Source organism: Myotis daubentonii, chromosome 2 (genome assembly GCF_963259705.1).
Source record: "Myotis daubentonii chromosome 2, mMyoDau2.1, whole genome shotgun sequence".
In the NCBI taxonomy this organism is placed as follows: domain Eukaryota; kingdom Metazoa; phylum Chordata; class Mammalia; order Chiroptera; family Vespertilionidae; genus Myotis; species Myotis daubentonii.
Genome location: NC_081841.1, coordinates 3,566,590 through 3,585,029, shown reverse-complemented (window position 1 = coordinate 3,585,029; position 18,440 = coordinate 3,566,590). Strand labels below are relative to the sequence as shown.

At 65.2% G+C, this 18,440-nt stretch overlaps 1 protein-coding gene across 1 annotated transcript; it reads right to left on the bottom strand.

The window, feature by feature from the left end:
- Positions 1 to 1,439: 1,439 nt before the first annotated feature.
- Positions 1,440 to 18,149, bottom strand: TTLL12 (tubulin tyrosine ligase like 12). Its single transcript, XM_059680782.1, has 14 exons — positions 17,907 to 18,149; positions 14,459 to 14,631; positions 11,931 to 12,129; positions 11,060 to 11,219; positions 10,849 to 10,982; positions 8,604 to 8,680; positions 7,602 to 7,718; positions 7,160 to 7,354; positions 6,620 to 6,731; positions 5,902 to 6,053; positions 5,552 to 5,633; positions 3,428 to 3,496; positions 2,721 to 2,859; positions 1,440 to 2,437 (listed from the first exon to the last, which is right to left on the bottom strand). Exons 1-14 carry the CDS (start codon positions 18,081 to 18,083, stop codon positions 2,286 to 2,288), a joined length of 1,938 nt encoding a protein of 645 aa, XP_059536765.1. The 5' UTR covers positions 18,084 to 18,149; the 3' UTR covers positions 1,440 to 2,285.
- Between the last annotated feature and the right edge of the window lie 291 nt (positions 18,150 to 18,440).

Sequence of the window (18,440 nt, the reverse complement as noted above, 5' to 3'; positions counted from 1 at the left end):
CGTGTCCGCAGACGCTGCGCGGCACTGCAGCCCCCGCGGCAGCTGGGTGTCCGTTCCCTACGCCTGGGGGTCTGTTCCTCCCCGGCAGCACCCCACCTGCTCAGCCACAGGGACGCCGGGAGGACGGGCGAGGCGGCGGCACTTGCTGTCCGCTCTGCCTGCTGGCTGTCCGCGAGGCTTTCCCGGGTCCTCGCAGATCCCCTCCCTTTCTGGCTGTTCCAGCCGCGAGGGCCCGCGGTGCCGTTCCCACGCTGGCTCAACAGGAAAGCCCACACCTCGCAGAGTCCTCGGGTCCTCGGGGCTGCACCCTTTTCAGGGGTCGCTTCTGCGGGCGAGGTCTCGGCTCCCCTCCTGGCCACTGACCACGGAGGACACGGGACCAGTCCGCGCAGGCTGCCCAGAGGCGCAGCGGTAGGTCGTCACCTCTTCTGCACCAGCTCCCGGACCCTCTGGCGTCCCTTCAGCGGCAAGGGCCCCTGATGTCCCTGATTCCAGGACAGGAAACGGGGGAAGTCCCGGCTTGAGGCCCTGATGCAAATGCTCAGAGCTCACAGAGTCCACAGCTGCCTGGGCTCCTCCACACCTGCCCCCACTTCCTGCTCTGAAAGGCACAGGCACTGGGTTAGGGAACTGCGGTCTGAGGGTGCCTGTCCCCCCAAATTCATGTGTTGACATCCTAACCCCCACGCGGGGTGATGAGGTCACAGGGTGGAGCCCTGTGGAGTGGGATCAGTGCACTAGTAGAGACCCCGCGGACCCCTCACCCCTTCTGCACGTGAGGACACAGCACGATGATGTCTATGAACCGGAAGTGGACCTCAGACACCAATCTGCTGGTCCCTTGATCTCGGGACCCCCCCACCCCAGCCTCCAGGACTGAGAGGTTTCTGTTCTTTAAGCCGCCAGTTTACGGCATTTTGTTGTGGCAGCGAACGGTCTAAGACGGAAACTTGGGCCCTGAGCACCCCTGGCTTCTCCTCCTGGGTCTCACATCTGGATGGTCTGGTTGAACCAGGAGGAAAGCCGCTGGCAGAGCCGGCCTGGCCTGTGGCCCCTGGACCCACAGACACAGGGAGGCCAGAGCCGGCCTGGCCTGTGGCCCCTGGACCCACAGACACAGGGAGGCCAATACTCTGTCGTGGTACAAACCCAGCCGAGGAGGGGGACGCCAGCAGCTCTCCCCGGGAGAAAACCGGCGCTGTCCCGCCCACGATGGGACAGGGAAGGGCCAAGGCCCTGGTCAGCGGAGGATGGACAGGCAGACCCAGAGGTGGGAGGCACGGTCCGGTGCAGTTTCAAGGACTTCTCTTGGCTACACAGACACAGACACAGACACACACACCCACACCCACACACCAAAGCAGGCACCTGCCACTGACCCGTTAGCTGGGGCAGGCGCATTGCGGCTACAGCTGGCATCTGACTCCAAGTTTCAGAAATGATATTAAGAACAAGAATTTTGTATTTTCTTCCCATAAACGAAAGAGTAACAATAATCCGACGTTTTGACCCTGGACTCTGGTGGAGGATGTATTTGACGCGAAGTTCTCGGTGGAATCGTCCCTCGAAGCCGCCCACTGCCGTCTGCGCTGCTGCCCTCGCCCCGAGTCCCCTCGCCCAAGCGCCACCCACCCTCAGAGAGGGCGCCCACTGCAGTGCCAGGGAGGCCAGGACCACGGGAGCAGGGCGGCTGCCCTGCTAGATGGAGAGGCATCAGCAGCTGCCCTGGGACCACAGGTTTGCTGGTGACAGTTCTGGGGAGTGGGGGGTGCGGGTGGGGAATGGGGGCGCGAGAGGGCTGGGTCTGGCAAGCAGGGTCTCCAATGTGTTCTGGGGACGCCTGCCACACGGGGCCTGGGGGAGGGGTGGGGGAGCCTGAGCCCGCTCTGGGGGAGCCACGACACTTGGACAGACTGGACAAGAGCCGCCTGGCCCTGATGTTTGGGTTCCCACAGGCGTTCCGGGGGACCTTGTTCCTGGGGACGCCTCGCCATACTCCCCAGAACCCCTCTTTCGCTAACGCCCGGAAACATGGCCGCCAGGAACCGAACTCAGCGATGAAGCTGGGGCTGAGCTGAGCAACACCGCACAGGCGGTGGGGGGTGTACACAGCACCTGGCACTCGGCCCGGGACAGTGACGGGCCGGCTCCCGGCCTCAGGGAGGACCTGCGCCAGGGTGGGGAGCGGGTCCTGGCGGCCTGCGCCCAGCGGGGGGAGGGGGGCTCTGCAGCAGCTGCTCAGAGCCGAGGCCGGTCGCCAGGAGCCCGTGCAGGAGGCCGGGCGCCTACACCAGGCGGGTGACGTGGCAGCCGCTGGGCTCGTCCAGGAACAAGGTGCTGAAGACGTCGTTGAAGAAGGTGGGGTGGTACCGGCAGGCGCGCTCGCAGTCCGGGTTGAAGTTCACCTCCAGGATCTGGGGCTGCATCACTCGCTGCCCTGAGGGCACAAAGCGCAGGCACCTCACTCCTGGGAGGCCTGGCCTGGGGCCTCCTCCACGAAGGACCCGAGGGCCCGGCCCAGACTCTCCTGCGCCTCCAGGAAGTGGGGTGGCCCCTCCCCCTTCCCGTTGGCTCTCTGTCCTGCAGGCTGTCGCCCCTTAATGATGGGCCTCCCCAGGCCCAGGTCTCCTGGCAAAGGACCATCCAGCAGTCTGGCCAGCGACGCCCCCTCTGGCCATCGGCTTGGGGTGCGTGAGGGGTTGGGCGATGGGGACCCTCACCGTCTGGACGGCTGTCCCACTTCAGCATGAGGTCGATGGCGTACACGGCCCGGGACGAGGGGTAGTCGCAGAGGCCCTGGGGTGGCGGCTTAGCACACGCCGCCTGGAACAGCTCCGTGAAGGCCTGGAAGATCTCGGCCTGGGGACCGGGAGGCTGGGTCAGGGCTGCCCGGAGCGGCCCCTCCACGTGGGGTTTGCTGCCCCTTCCCAAGCCCCAGCCCCCGAAAGGCCCGAGTCACCTCCTCCTCCACCCTGTTTCTCCAGGCCTGGCCGTAGCCGCCTCTGCCCACACCTGCCCCTCAGTCCTGGCACCATCTGCCTGTCTCCTGCCTCGAGCCCCCGGCTCCGCTCTGTGCCACGGTGTGCAGGCTGCAGGGCACCTGCCTGTCTCCTGCCTCGAGCCCCCGGCTCCGCTCTGTGCCACGGTGTGCAGGCTGCAGGGCACCTGCCAAGCTCACCCGGGACGTGGAGGGCAGCATGCACCTCCAGCGGAGTCCCTGCTGCCCCCGTAGGTTTGCGATTCCTGGGACAGGCAGGGCTGTGGCCGCCTGGCTGTCCCCAGGGTGCCCTGAGGCCCCTCCAGGTCGCCCTCCACACCTCACCGCCCCTTCCCTGACCTCGGTGGGAGGACAGGACATCCGAGGAGGCAGACCCCCACGTGGCCCACCACAGAGGCCCTGGCCCCTCCAGCTTCGTTCGGGACTCACCTGGACGCTCCTCCAGGGGAATTCTGGGTACTGCTTCTCAAACTCGGGGATGAACTCGTCGTAGTGCACCTGTGACAGACACAGGGCCTGTCACCCTCTGCCCTGCCTCCACGTGGGCCCCCGACACTCGCTGGGGTCACAGGTCAGTGCCAGCAGCTCCGCCCGCCTCGGGGCACAAAGGGGAGGCAGGAGCCGGGGTCTGAGCTCTGGACCCGCAGAGTTGCTTCTCGCAGCCTCAGTGTCTGCATCTGTGAAATGGGACGATGCTCCCTGCCCCGCAAGCGCATCTGCAGGGCTGCTGTGGGCCTCACAGGAGACAGTGCGTGCGGAGGGCTCAGCAGGTTGTGTCCGTGCGCTGGGGACAGGCCTGGGACCCGTGTCTGCAGGGCCTGGCCCGGCTCATGCTCACCAGCTCCAGGGCCTGGGGGCAGCAGCTTCTCAGGCTGAGACTTTACCCCAAACGCACCTGGCAAGTCTGCTCAGGTTTCTCCCAGAACGACCGATGGGCTGCCCATGGGAGCCTGGCGCTCACGCCCTCCTGGACACGTGTCCCCACTCACGGGGGCTCCAGAAGAAACGGGCCCCCAGGATGACACGTTCTCCATGCAGAGGGAAGACAGTTCCCCCAGCGACAATGTCCAACAGCGTCCTGGGACCCGGTGAGGGCTCAGGCTCCCAGGGACCCGTGGGCGGAGCCCCAGACAGGAAGAGGGACAAGAAGCAACAGCCCTGCTAGGGCGCGCGGCAGCTGCCCTGGGGGACTCAGGCCTGGCCCGGGGCAGCGGGCTCCGCAGGGACAACCCAGGAATGAGCTCCAGTTTGTTGGCCAGTGAGAGACAGGAATGCCGGCAGCCGCACGGACAATGACGAACAAACCCTAAAACAGCGGTTCTCAACCTTCCTAACGCCGCGACCCTTTAATACAGTTCCTCACGTTGTGGTGACCCCCAATTTCATTGTGACAAATAGAACATAATTAAAGCATAGTGATTCATCACAAAAACAATATGTAATTATATATGTGTTTTCCGATGGTCTTAGGTGACCCCTGTGAAAGGGTCATTCGACCCCCAAAGGGGTCGCGACCCACAGGTTGAGAACCGCTAAAACATGCTCAGCAAGAGCAGAGTGCAGGGGTTTGTTCACTGGGGTGCTGTTTACACAAAGCCCACGTGTGCAACACAGGTGTGTGCCTTGTTCGGGGATGAACTCATGCTGAACAGAATCGAGACGTGCCTCGCAGCCAGACCAGCGTGGCTCAGTGGCTGAACGTCGACCTATGAGCCAGGAGGTCACGGTTCGATCCCTGGTCAGGGCACAGGCCCAAATTGCAGGCTTGATCCCCAGCAGGGGCCATGCAGGAGGCAGCTGAGCAATGATTCTCTCTCATCATTGATGTTTCTGTCTCCCTCTCCCTTTCCCTTCTCCGAAATCAATAAAAATATGTTAAAAAAAAATGTGCCTCTACATTTCGGTGGGGCCCCCTGGTGGAGGGAGGCGGCCACCGCAGGCCTGTGTGGGGGCGGTGCTCCTGTTGCCGGAAACAGCACTAACCACCGGAGGTGAGAGGGCACACCCTAGGCTGAACGCTCCTTTCCTCCTTCCTCCGCCCAGAGCTGCCTGCTCCCGCCAGGCTGTGCCTACCTGCCCGGTGCCACCCTGTTTCCCATGGCCGCCAGCTCCTGCCAGGCTGTGCCTACCTGCCCGGTGCCACCCTGCTTCCCATGGCCGCCTGCTCCCACCAGGCTGTCCTACCTGCCCCAGGTGTGTGCTGGCCACGGCACTAACCATGGAAGGAGCTTTGCCCTGATGCCCCTTTGCTCCAGGGGCCCGGGGAGTGCGGGGCGTTCAGAGGAACCAGGCAGGGTCACAGGCCAGCAGCCACCCCCCCTCCTTTCCCCTGTCCCGAGTGGGACCCTGTGCCCTGCACCTGTCTGCTCCCCTCCCCCACCAGTCCCAGTGCTCAGAGGGTCTGAATGGAAGCAGGTGGTGCTTCTGGGGGCCTGGGGCAGCCTCGGTCTCCCCATCATCTCAGAGCCGTAGGGGGGGCTGCTGAGAGAACACGGGGCCAGAGGCACCTCCTGTCTGCACAGCCCGCCTGCTCCCCAGGCCGCCCGCCCCTACCTGCTTCAGCACCACTTCCGGGTCGTAGTTCATGACAGTGAAATGTTTCTCGTAGTCGTCCAGGTCGTTGAGGGCGAAGGGCCTGCAAGACCAGCAGGAAGACCCTGAGTGGGTCCCGCCGGCAGGGCGCCCGTGCCCGTGGCCCCTCGCGGCCCCACAGGGACTCCCCGGAGCCCGTACACGACATCGCGACCCACAGGTGTGGGTGCCTGTTTCACAAGGAAGCTGACGTCCCTACGGTGGCCACGCTGCTCGCGGTGCAGGACTTCCCGCCCCTACAGAGAAGAGGACCCCCGCCCCCCCCGCCCCCCCCCCCCCCTCCCCACGGCCCGCCGGCCCAGCTCCGTTACCGGTTGGAGAAGCGCAGCCAGAACACGTCGTACACGAACAGCCGCAGGGGCCTCACCGAGCGCAGCAGCACGATGTAGCGGACGTCGAACTTGACCCTCCCCACGTCTTCTCGAAGGAACAAGACAGGACTTTCAATGTACTTGCACACCACCTGCAGGGACAGACGCAGGCTCACGGGGGCCCGCCTCACCCGGCAGAGAGCACCGGGCTCGCCGCTGAGGGCTCGCGCCCATGGGCCAGCCCCAGGCCGTCCCCACACCTGGGGGGGCCGCACCCGTGCCCTCCCTCCTCTGCCCTGGCAGACCCTCGTCTGGCCGGGGACAGCTTCCTTCTCTCTCCTTGGCTTTGCTTGAAGGACAAGGTCCCACCAGTTCAGGTTTTGGGAACTGAACACACATCCCCAGCCTGAAACCCACCGGCCCCCTCGCCTCACTGCCCCTGGGTGCCCAGTCACTCCGGCGCCTCCGTCCAGGGCCCCAGGGCTCCTCGGCCCGGCCACCTCCCACCAGCCGTGCGGTCACGCGTGGTGCGGCGTGTGGGGAGCCTGAGGTCAGATACACCCAGGACGGCTCTGACCCGGGCACCCTCCTCTCACCGGACTGCCACGGCCCCCCTGCTGGCAGGGCAGGGGAAGGAGTGGGGTGTGCGCTAGACCCAGCCCCCCCGCCCAGGGCCGCCGGCCTGTGCACGGAGTGCCCTCGCCCACCCGGGACCCACCTTGGGGCTGCTCTCGCGGTGCCGGATGACGCTGTGGAGGCTCCTGGTGATGTGGGTGTCCAGGCTGCGCGCCAGGTTCCAGGGCTTGCAGATCCAGTGGTTGTCCTCGCCCCTGGGAGCAGAAGGGAGGCTGGGCTGTGCCCGGGGCCCCTCCCAGGCAACGGCCCTGGGACCTGGGAGAGAGGGACCCCCCCTTCTCCCCTGGGCTGAGGAAGGCATCACCGCAGAGGTCAGAGGCAGGGCCTAAGGCAGGGGTCCTCAAACTTTTTAAACAGGGGGCCAGTTCACTGTCCCTCAGACTGCTGGAGGGCCGGACTATAGTTTAAAAAAAACTATGAACAAATTCCTATGCACACTGCACATATCTTATTTTGAAGTAAAACAACAAAACGGGAACAAATACAATATTTGTATCTGCACGTGGCCCGCGGCCGGAGTTTGAGGACCCCTGGCCTAAGGGGTAAGGAGGCGAGGCCTGGACCCTGCAAGCTGGGGGTCTCGGCCAGGGCCCCCGGGACGGCGGGGGTGGGTGGGGCTCACCGCCTCTCCCGCTGCTGGAAGCAGCTGACAAACTGGGGCAGCTCGGTGCGCAGGTTGAAGGTGCGGGGCAGCCAGGCCGGGCCCTCGGGGCCCCCCGCCCGGCGGGCGATGGAGGCCAGGCAGTCCTTCACCGTCAGCAGGCCCTCGCAGGGGAACTGGTTCAGCAGCACGTGGGGCCGCTCCTGGCTGAGCCGCCTGCACCGAGAAGGGACCGGTTCAGGGGCTCAGGGGCTGTGGGGGGGTTGTGGGGGGCGGGGCGGCCCGGGGCCCGGGGGCTGTGGGGGGGTTGTGGGGGGCGGGGCGGCCCGGGGCCAGGGGGAGGCTATGGGGGGCGGGGTGGCCCGGGGCCCGGGGGCTGTGGGGGGCGGGGCGGCCCGGGGCCGGGGGTGCTATGGGGGGTTGTGGGGGGCGGGGCAGCCCGGGCCGGGGGGGAGGGCCGCACCTGTAGTCCTTGAAGTGGGAGAAGTTGTAGAGGATGTCGGCGTCCGCCTCGCTCTGCGTGAAGGTGAAGCGGGGGTGCGTGAGGTGGCTGAGCACCTGCTGCACGTCCGTGTGCACCCTGCGGGGAGGGGGCTGGTCAGGCGGGGGGACCTTTACAGTCTGCCCCCCACCTGGAAGGGCCGCCTGGTTGGGGTGAAGCAGGGGAACCCGAGTGGTGCACCAAGGCGGCTTCCCTCCGTGGACACACGCCACGGCCCCCAGACACCAGGAGCCTGACCCTTAGAGGAGCCGCTGCCCCGGTGCCCAGGGGAGCGTGCTGCTCAGGCACGTGCCCAAGGCCTCCTTCCACACTGGTGCTCGCTGTGCCCGCCTTGCCCGGCCTGCGCGGGCGCTGGGCAGAGGTGTGGTCAGGGCCTGGGAGCCTGCCTGCTGGGGTGGAGGTGGAGGCAGGAGGGCCAGCCTGGGAGGGGCTCTGGGAGGAGCAGAGGAGCGGGGCTGGGCTGCTGGCAGGGCTGGGGCAGGGAGCAGCTCAGGGAGGTGGAGGGAGGCTGGGCAGCGGGCCTCGGGAGAGGGGACGAGGGCCGGGCAGCGGGAGGAACCTCCAGGACTGGCGGACGGGGTGAGGGGAGGTGCTGCTCCTTCTGGCCAGACCAGGTCTGGGCAGCTGGAGGGGCACCTACTGGAGGGAGACGCCAGTCATCGCCGAGCAGGACCCACCTTGAGCCTGTCCACCAGGTGGACGGGGCTCTGCACCCCCACTCACACACTCACAGCCGAGTTCTGTCCTTCAAGGCGAGTTTTAAACTCTTCCTCCAGGCCCGCTCACCCCTCACTGCCTGTAGCATTCTGTGACCCTAAGAACCCCACTTCTGGCATCTCAGTCACCGTGGTGCCCCAGGACAGAGCGGGCCTAGGAGCCTCGCTGAGCGGGTCTGTTGTGGGAGCCGTGGAACCAGAGGGGGAGGGGGCCCAGGAAGTCTGGCTGGAAGCTGAGGGTACGCACTTGAAGATGTGGTCGCTGGGACGCACCACCGGGTGGATGGCCAGTGGCAGCTTCTCCTTGTTTTCCTCCAAAATGGCCTGGAAGCAAAGACATGGGAGGTGGAGTCGGGCCCTCGAGAAAGGAAGCCGCGAGCACCGCCTCCCCATCCCCGCACAGCAGGGCTTGGCATCTGGGGGCACACCCAGCCCTCACGTGGAGCTCCCAACCACCCCCCTCCCCGCCCCGCCGGGGGTCTGGGCTCGAGGCCCCGCAGGTGCTGGACGGCCCGTTCCTCAATCCACCGCCAAACCACAGCGGCAGGTGCCCGGCCTGCCCGGAGGGGCTGCTCCCAGCTTGGGCAGCTGGTGGCTGAGAACCCGCCCGACTCCCTGACCTCCCTTAAAGGGCTTCATTCACCTCCCCTGCGTGGGCTGAACGAGTTGCTTCTAACCAACAGGAAGTGGAAGAACATTGTGCAAATTCATCCAAGGCCTGGGGCTTCCTCCCCCTTCTCCCGGGTCACCTGCTCTGCGAGCAGTGAGCCGCCACCCCGGGAGGCCTCTGCCAGCAGCCACACCTTGCCGTGTGGAGGCAGGTCCCAGCCCCCCAGGCCTCCGGGGCGGCTCTGGCTGACGGTGCCTCCAGCACAGCGGTGTGGGCTGGAGCACGTGCTCCCGGGCGATAACTAGCTAAGCAGGCGGCCAGGCCCAGAGCCCAGGCCTCGGCGGGGGCGGGGGGGGGGGGGGGGGGGGGGCGGCGGCGATGTGGTCGAACCACCAGGGCGGTTCAGGGTTGGGCCTCTTAGCCCTCGTCCTGGCCAGTAGAGGGCGACCCAGGGAAGAAAGACATTTCAATTCATGTCCCTCTAACAAGCAACGTTAACATCAGGAAGTCTTGCCCGGCCCGCGTGGCTCAGTGGTTGAGTGTGGACCCGTGACCCAGGAGGTCACGGTTCGATTCCCGGTCAGGGCACAGGCCCGGGCTGTGGGCTCGATCCTCAGTGGGGGGCGTGCAGAAGGCAGCTGATCCATGATTCTCGCTCATCGTTGATGTTTCTCTCTCCCTCTCCCTCTCCCTTCTTCTCTGAAATCAATTAAAAAAACAACAAACGGTCCGGAAGCCTTTGTTCCTTAAACCTCACTCCTTTGCCTTCACTCACTTTTCAAACGTTTACTAAGCACCTACTAGGCGCATGCACTCTACGATCCCCCGGAACATTCTGAACAAGAAGGTGGCCACGGAGTGTTGGGCATGGCTAGTCCCGTCACCACGTGATGGCCCAGAATTCGCGGGAAGTGCCGGCCCGACCCCCCGCGGCACCCGCCTCCAATCAGCAGCACTCGGAACCGCCAGCACCACACGGCCCCTCCCACAGGGACTCCGGGTGTCACACCCGCCCACAGCCCCGAGGCATTCCCTGCGGCTGCTGTGCTGGGGGATAAGGCGGCTTCGAGACGGGTGGGAAGTGAGGCAGAGGTGTGTGGCCTCTGCTCAGAAGCTATCAGGTCCTCTTGATTTTGGACTCCGGTTCTCCCACCAGCTGTGTGACCTTTGGCAAGTTACTTAACCTCTCTGTGCCTCAGTTTCCTCATCCTCAGTACAACGAAGGTAAAAACAGGCCTGTTGATCCCACTGTTGTAAGGACTAAGCACAGGCTCCCTCACTGCCTGGTTTCCAGCGAGGACCAGCCAACTGCAGGCAGTGGCAGGAGACCAGCGGGCAGGGGAGGGAAAGGGGCCAGGCGCTAACCTCTGCCCACCCCTGGCAGTGGCTGTGTTCCTACAGGCCCCACGCCCCACTCCCCCCAGGCCTCACTAACCCCGGCTCCCTGAGCTGCCCCACCACATACTGGGCCCAGCACTTGTGAGGGGCCAGTGTGTCCTGGGGGCCTGCTGACTGAGAGGCTGTCCACAGACTAAAAGCACCTTTGCAGCTACTTATCGGGGCTCCTGCTCCTGGGAGCTGTGCTGCAGGGGTTGGAAGACAGTGTCCCTGTCCCCGGGGAGGCGGTGCCAGGACACGTGGGCATGAAGACGGGGAAGAGCAGCCCTGACCGCCAGCACCCAGCTCCGTGGAGAGGGTGGCGCCCAGCAGCAGTGCTGGGGCAGGGCTCGGGCCGACGCCCAAGCGGTGCAGCCACAGGCCCGAGCTCCGAGCCCCTGGTCTCTATGGCTCCCCATCTCCCCCCCAGGAACTGGTGTCATTCAGCAACACCTGGCGATGAGTGGAGGGTGCTCACGAGCGGAGGGAGGCGGGGAGGCGGCACCTGGTAGTGGTCGGCGGGCGGCTCGGGCGTGTGGGAGCTGACGTCCAGCAGGTCGGTGGGCGCCCAGGGCAGCAGCATGCACCTCCGGACGAGGGGGTCCGCCTCTCCGTAGGCGAAGTCCCGGGTCACCTCCTCTGCACCGAGACACGCGGGCCCATCAGGGGGGGCAGGCGACGGCTGGCCACCTCCGAGGGGGGGGCGTCTGACTCACCGCCCGTGTCCAGGTCCCTCAGGGGCCACAGCAGCGTGTAGGCCGCCTGCTGGGGCAGGTAGAAGAAGGGCGCCGTGGCGAAGCTGGGCACGTCCGCGTGCTGGATGCGCGAGCCGAACTCGTCCATGATGTACCACACCGGCACCTTCTCCTCGGCCGTCTGTGGGCAGAGACACCGCCCTCGTCCACGGCCCAGCCACCGCCCCTGCCGCCCATCCCCGCACCCGGCACCAGCCACCCAGCGCTCTGGGCGCGGAGCGGCTGTCACGCAGACCCCAGCCCTCGGACCGGGGCCTCCGGGACGTGGCCCCGCCCGGCAGACCAGGACCCAGGCCAGACGGGTGATCGCCATGTGCTGAAGGCGCGTGGAGACAGGCATGGGCCTGGCAGCCGCCGGGGCGTGTGAGGCCTTGTGGGTGTGACAGGGCTGGGGGAGGGAGACTTGTTCAGGGGAGTGACATCGAAGCTGAGACCCCGAGAACAACTTGTTTTTCCCTAAGAGTGGTGAGGGGCCGGAGCCAAGGGTGAGCGGGGGCCGAGGGCGGGTGACAAAAGCCCCAGGACACGTGCCGACAGGACTCAGGACTCTTCTCCGAAGGCGCCAGGGAAGAGGCAGCCCAGGTGCAGGGGTCTGAGAGGGGGCGTGTCCTGTGAGCTTAAATCCACAGACACCCGGTCCTGGCACTGGCTGGTCCAGGGCAGGTCACGGGCCCACGATGGAGCCAGGGGAGAAGGGGAGCTTGCTCACTGTGAGGTGGAGGCCGGCTGGGTCCGGGCTCCTGGCCGCCCACCAGCCCTGATCACATGGGCAGTGAAGGCCCATGTCCGCGTCCGCCCTCTGGCCGCCCCCCCCACCCAGCAGCGCACTCACCCCGTGGGACAGCTGGTAGGTCTGGTTGAACTTCCACATCTCCTCCAGCACCTGGTCCACGGCCTCGGCGCTGGGCAGCTCCCCGTGGAACTCGACGCCCATCAGGTTGGCCATGCGGTGCAGCAGCCCCGGGATCTGCTGCAGCTGCTGGCGGGCGTGCTCCACGCGGCACGTCCAGGCGTGGTCGATGAGGAAGATGCTGCAGGCACAGGCCATGTGGTGAGGCTGCCACGCGGGCACAGAGAAGGGCAGCAGCAGGGGACGAGAGGAGGGAGGGGCCGGGCTGTGGCCTGGGCCCGCCTCCACCGACCACTCACTGTGTGACCGTGGGCACGTGCCTCTACCCGTTTCTAAAACAGGACGACAGGGGCCTGCATCCGACCACCGGCCGATGGAGCACCAGGAGACGGGACACACAACATGCTGACTGTGCGCTGTGATTGTTACAGCGACCACCGTGACAGGGAGGGGCTGCCCCACACCGCACACCTGCACCTGCAGCCCGGCCACGGCAGGAGCCAAAGGAGCCGCCACGCTCGCCGGGCCCTCAGGGCAACTGGAAGCACCACGGCCTTTTTCCGGGAGAGGCCTCAGGTCCCCACACGTATGGACACTGGCAGCCCGCACCCTGGTTTCCCGGGAGGAGCCTGGGGGGAGGAGCTGCAGAGCGTCCATGCAACACGCAGGGGCTGAGAGGGAGGACCAGGCCATGCCCGCCCTCCTGCCCCCAGGACAGGGCTGCCAGACACCGACCCCACACAAACGGGTGAACGGGCCTGGCCTGCTCCCTGGCTGAGATGCCCGGGACGGCTGGTGTGCCAGGTCTCAGCTGGCCGGCAGGCTCTACTCTGCGCTCACACAGCCGGTCCTCCGCGGCCTCGGCTCCAGCAACCTCAGGCTGGAACATCTGCCGCCCGTGCGGGTCCGGCGTGCGGTGTGGTCAGGCCTACGAGGGTGGCATCTGTACGGATCATGTGCAGACGCTTTCTGGCCCCTGTTCCCTAAACAACAGCTCACACACGCTCACGTTGCATTAGATATTATCAGTAAGCCAGAGGTGATTAAACACAAGCAGGGTGGGGTAGGTTACAGGCAAATGCAGGTGGGACAGAAGTACGGTTACAGCTGCTCGCAGGGAAAGTAATACAATAACTGGTCAATAACACAATAAGCCCTGACCGGTTTGGCTCAGTGGATAGAGCGTCGGCCTGCGGACTGAAGGGTCCCGGGTTCGATTCCGGTCAAGGGCATGTGCCTTGATTGCGGGCACATCCCCAGTGGGAGGTGTGCAGGGGGCGGCTGATCAATGATTCTCTCTCATCGATGTTTCTAACTCTCTATCCCTCTCCCTTCTTCTCTGTAAAAAATCAATAAAATATATATTTAAAAAAAAAAAAAAAAGAATAAGCTGCTTCACGTACTCACAACTGCAGACCTCCTCCTGCCCACCCCGTGCTACGCCATTTCTCCAGGGGAGCTGAGCACCTGCGGGTCTGGCATCTGAGGGGGTCCTGGGACCTTCCCCAGGGGCATGAAGACGCTGTTACTTTGTATCCCCTAAAGCAAGTGAAGGTGCCCCTGCCTCCTGCTTGGAGTTCATGACCACGTGGTGCAGTGCAGAGCTCCCGGGGGTACCACGCGCCCGCTTCGCCTGGGCCCCGGGCGCCCACAGGTGGGAACGGAGCAGGCGCATTGGAGGCTGGCAGCGCTGAGCTCCGTGGGAAAGAAGGGCCTGGGAGTGTCTGCATCAGAGAGCGGGTGGCGGAGGTGCTGGGGTTGCCGTGACCTGGGTGGCCACTCCCGCCACCTCGGGCTGGCGAATGCAGCCAGCCCCTTCCCTGAAGAGCCACGGACACGGGGCCTGATGACTCCCAGAGGCCAACAGGGTTCTCCCTCCAGGTGCCAGCAGAGTCTGGCAGAGGGACCTGCAGGCCTGTCCTGGCTGGCGGCCCCGGGAAGCAGGGATCGGGGTCCAGTCTTAGCTCTGCCCTGTCCACCCTGTGGTCCCGGACAAGCCCAGCCCTGCTCTGCTCTGGGCTCAGTGTCCTCACCTGGGACGCAACCAGACCACACTCCTCAGTCCTGGGAACAAAGCCCCAGAGAACATGTTGGGTCCCAGGCGCCACCCGGAGATGCAGATTCCGGAGACGGGGAGAGGCCAGGCGTCCTCGCAAAAGCGGGGTTCCCCAGTAAGACTGCGATGGGTTGACACCCACACTCAACAGCTAGGGGTGCTGGCGAAGTCCTTCCCGCCTCCTCATCAGCAAAACCAGAACAATCACCTGCTGTGCGACCAGTGGCGGGTGTGGCATGGGAGGCCGCTCTCAGGACAGACCCACAGGGGGCGCCGCCAGTACCAGGACCGCCGCAGCCCTGAGCCCCAGGGAAGCCTGCCGCCACAGGGCTCGTCACACAGGAGCACGCGAGCTCCTGCAATGGCTGCTGCTCCCCAAAGCCCACGGTCTCGGGGGAACTCTGAAAGGAAGCCCGGCCCCGACAGCCACGACGACGTCCCACCCAGGCCCTACCTGTTGGGGTTGGCCGCCTGGAGCCCGTTCTCGTTGGTCACGATGACCTTGTAGCAGAGCTCGCTGCCCGGGTTGGGCTTCTTCCTGTGCGCTTCCCGTGCGGCCTCGTCCTCACTGTCCTCCTCCACTTCCTCCACTTGCATGATCCCAAACATCTCCCCCGCGTCGAACACCTGGGGACCACAGTGTGGGTGTCAGAGGGACGCCCAGCCCCGAACCCTTACCACAGCCGGACTTCCGCTCCCGGCCTCCAGGTCAAACTACACCCCTCAGGAGAAGCTGGGCCTGTCGATCGCCATCTACCCATTTCACAGGTGGGAAAACTGAGGCTCCTAAAGAGAGCGCGGTCAGAACTGGGACCCAGCCTACCCGCAGGACCACGCTTAGAAGCGGGCCTGCATGCATGTGTCCGAATCATGTCTCCCCTGGCCCCGGCTGCACAGGGAAAGCGAATCCCGAGGCAGAGTGAGTGAGTGTGTGTGTGTGTGTGTGTGTGTGCGTGTGGCTCTGGTCACACTGGAAGCAAATGAAGGTCAGGATCTCGGTGGCCAGGGATCTCACCCCAAGGTTGCTCTCGCCAGAGGAACCCATCGAACAGCAGGGCAGCTGGGAAAACCCAGAGGGAAACAGGTGTCTGGCCTCCTGTGGCCACCGCGCCCCCGGCCGAGCAGCAGCCAGGCCCGCGGGAAGCGTGACCTGAGGTCTGGGCCAGGAAGATAAAGGCCCTGGTCCCTGCGTTTCCCTGGCAAAGGACAACGGCCGGCCACGTGCAGCGGGTAAAGAGTCAGCTCCTGTGTGCTCTGGAGCCGGCCTATGTGACCTCGAACGAGACCATGAGCCACGCCGTGCCTCAGTTTCCCCAGTTGGCATAGTAGGACCTACCTCAGAGGGCTGTTGGGAGGATTCACGATGAACACATAAAGAGCTAGAACCTGAGCCCAGCAAATGCTCCAAAAGCACCTGCTCCCAGCATTCCACTTCTGAGGCCTGGCCCGGGGGGGGGGGGGGGGGGGCCGGGGGTACCATCGCCTTCCAGGATAGCTTTGCCGGCTAGGCCAACGCAACGGTGCACAGGAGTCCCTGGCACACAGCAGGGACTGAACAAAGGCCAGCTCTCCCGAAAACCTATTTCTCGCAATTATTAAAAAAAGATGCAAAATTCACCCCAGCAGTTGGAAACCTGCTAGCTCCCCGGGCACAGGCACCTCGGGGTGCCTCAGGATCTTGCCCAGGGAGCTACCGCCGAGTGGCAGAGCGCAGTTGGGCTGGGCCGTCTGGGAGGACCGGGTGCGTGGTGCTGGGCCTGGAGGGCCCCGGAAGATTTTATGGAGGAGTCAGTCAGAGGCAGGGTGACGGGGTGAGGCGGGGGGGACAACCTAAGGCCTGGGGGTGGAGGGCGTCCTCAGGACTGGCTTCTGCCAGGCTGTGGGTGGGCGTGACCACAATCCCTCCACCACGGTGGAAGTGCTGAAACTTAGTTTTATTTTGAACACGTTCCCTGCCTTTCCAAGGGAGCTTTCCTTCGAGGCAAGGCGCCAGGATCATCGCCTTGCGGATGGAGCTGGGGGACCCCATCCCTGCGGGCAGGTGCCTGTGCCCTCCCCACATCTGGGGTCACAGCAGCAGCAGGTCCCCTGCAACAATGCCTGCAGGGTGGGTCAGGCAGAGCCGTGACTCACCGCTCTGCCCATAACTTGGAGCGGCAGCGAGGCCCTGGAAAAACACTGGGTCAGAGCAGGCGCGGGCAGGGCAGAGGGGGTGCTGGTCCGGTGACTGCCCACTGTGTGCTGGGCACGGGTGGCACCTTATCTCATGCCTTCCTAGCCCTCCCTGCCAAGACTCCCGATTTCTAAGGTGTGTGTTGTTTTTTTTAAAGGATGTTTTATTGATTTGAGAGAGGAAGGGGGAGAGAGACAGACAGATATCGATATGAGAAACATTGATTGGTTGCCTCCCATACTCGCCCAGACTGGGGGTCAGATCCATGACCTCGGTATGTGCCCTGACTGGGAATGGAACCCACCCCTTTTGTGGTGTACAGGATGACGCTCCCACCAACCGAGCCTCCGGGCCAGGGCAAGACCCCGGTTTCTAGATGGAGGCTCCATGGGGCGAGTGACCTGCCCAAGTCAGAGCTCACTGCTCATGGAGGCTGGGGGGGCTGCAGCGAGTGAGGACCTTTTATCCTAACAAACTGCTGGGGTCCCCTCCCACCCCAGGGCAAGTGCTCAGGAAATGCAGGCGGAATTGAGGGCAAGTCACTAGGGAGGGGGGAGGGGGGAGGGCATTCACTGTTACAACAGATAGGTATGGACTATCTGCAGTCGACACTGTATCTTTTTTACAGCAACTGCCTGTGTTTTGAGCAGGAAGGTACTTGGTCCAACCCCAACTTTGCAGATATAGAAACTGGCTGAGAGGGGGGCTGTCCAGGCTCGGGGACACCCTGTCTGGCTCTGGAGTTCTGCCTCGGGCCCAGGAGGCAGCCCCCTGAAAAGGGGCCTGATTCCAGCTGAGAAGGACCCATTAGCTGTCCTGTTAAAGTGCTCTGTCTTCAGCATTGGGCCAACCACCCCAAACTAGGGGCCACCCCGTAGCCAAGACCCCGTCCCCCCACCCCCCCAGGGTCCAGGCCAGAGCAGCTGGTGAGCAGAACGGAGCTGTCCCCACGAAAATGGAGAACCTACACACATCTAGGACTTTTTCATTTTTTAGATGTGTGTGTTCTCCATCTCCCAGACTGTTTTCTTTAATCTGCAAAATGAGGGTGAGTCAGGCTCAAGTCCATTGAGGAACATGAAAAACTTTTATGACCGAGAATTAAAGCCACACAAATTCATGGGGCTCCTGTTCTCCCAGGGGAAGGCGGTGGCTGAAAGCTTCCAGTTCGGACAAACTTCGCGAGCCTCAGTTTTCTCAGCTGTGTAATGGGGGTGATGGCGCTTACTCCTCCCAGGGCAGCTCTGGGCGTGGAGGTGGAGCAGCAGCTCAGGGCCTGGCACACAGCAGGAGCCAGGCTTTATTTTAGTTCCCGGTTCCGCGCGGCCCTGGCCAGGCCCAGGTGCAGGCAGGACCGGGCCACAGGTACAGGCCCCGGCAGCCACTCTCAGGCCCCCCACTTTCGGGGACGAAAAGTCTAAGTCGGTCATCACGGCATTCGTGGCTCTTCTCTGCCAGCTTCTCCGGCCTCGTCCATCCACACCGCCCCCAACTCCGAGACCTGCCCAGCGGGGCACACCACGACCTCCCACCCCGCTTCCTCCGCACGTGTCCAGCCTTTCCCAGGCGGACCCAGCCCGCCCCCCAGACCCCAGCGGCCCCCCGCCAAGGGCCGGCCCGCAGGCCACACCCTTCCCGGTGGCAGGGCCCGGGGCGGTGCACCCCCGGCGTGCCCAGGGCCCGCTCCGGCCCCCGGCGCCTCGACCTCCCCGCGCGCCCCGGCCCGCACCTCGTGCTCCAGCTTGTGCAGGAGGCGGCCCCAGTACCGCTCGGGGACCCCCGACGCGCGCAGCGCCGGGCCGTGCAGCGCCGCGAACTCGGCCCGCGCGACTTCCTCGGGGTCCGGACCCTGCTCTGAGCTCGGCACCGGCTCCGGCATCGGCACCGGCCCCGCGTCCGCCTCCATGGCGCCTCCGCCAGCGCCAAACCCAGAGCCGCCGCAGCCCGCGGGCCCAGCCCTCCCACCTCGGCCCGCCCGCCAGCGCCGCCCCGCCCACTGCCGGGGCGCCCGCCTCCCCCCCCCGACGGGGCTCCCCCACCCAGCCGTCCGCGGCCCCGCCCCCGCCCCCTCCGCGGCCCCGCCCCCAGCCGCCCTAGGCCCCGCCCACCTCCGGGAGCGCACGCTGCGGGCAGCCGGGGCGCCAGGCGCAAGGGGTGGGACCCGGGAGCCGAAAGCCCGTCCGCCCGAGGGGCGCATGCGCGAGCGCGCGTGCGTGTGGCGTGGGCCCGCGTGGGCGGGGGGCGTGTCGGTGGCTGGGCGTGC

Coding starts and splice junctions, on each gene's coding strand:
- TTLL12 (XM_059680782.1), bottom strand. CDS start 18,083: ATGGAGGCGGACGCGGGGCCGGTGCCGATGCCGGAGCCGGTGCCGAGC. Junction 11,220..11,930: donor CCTACCAGCTGTCCCACGGG/GTGAGTGCGCTG, acceptor CTCTGCCCACAG/ACGGCCGAGGAGAAGGTGCC. Junction 8,681..10,848: donor CGCCCGCCGACCACTACCAG/GTGCCGCCTCCC, acceptor CTTTGCTTCCAG/GCCATTTTGGAGGAAAACAA.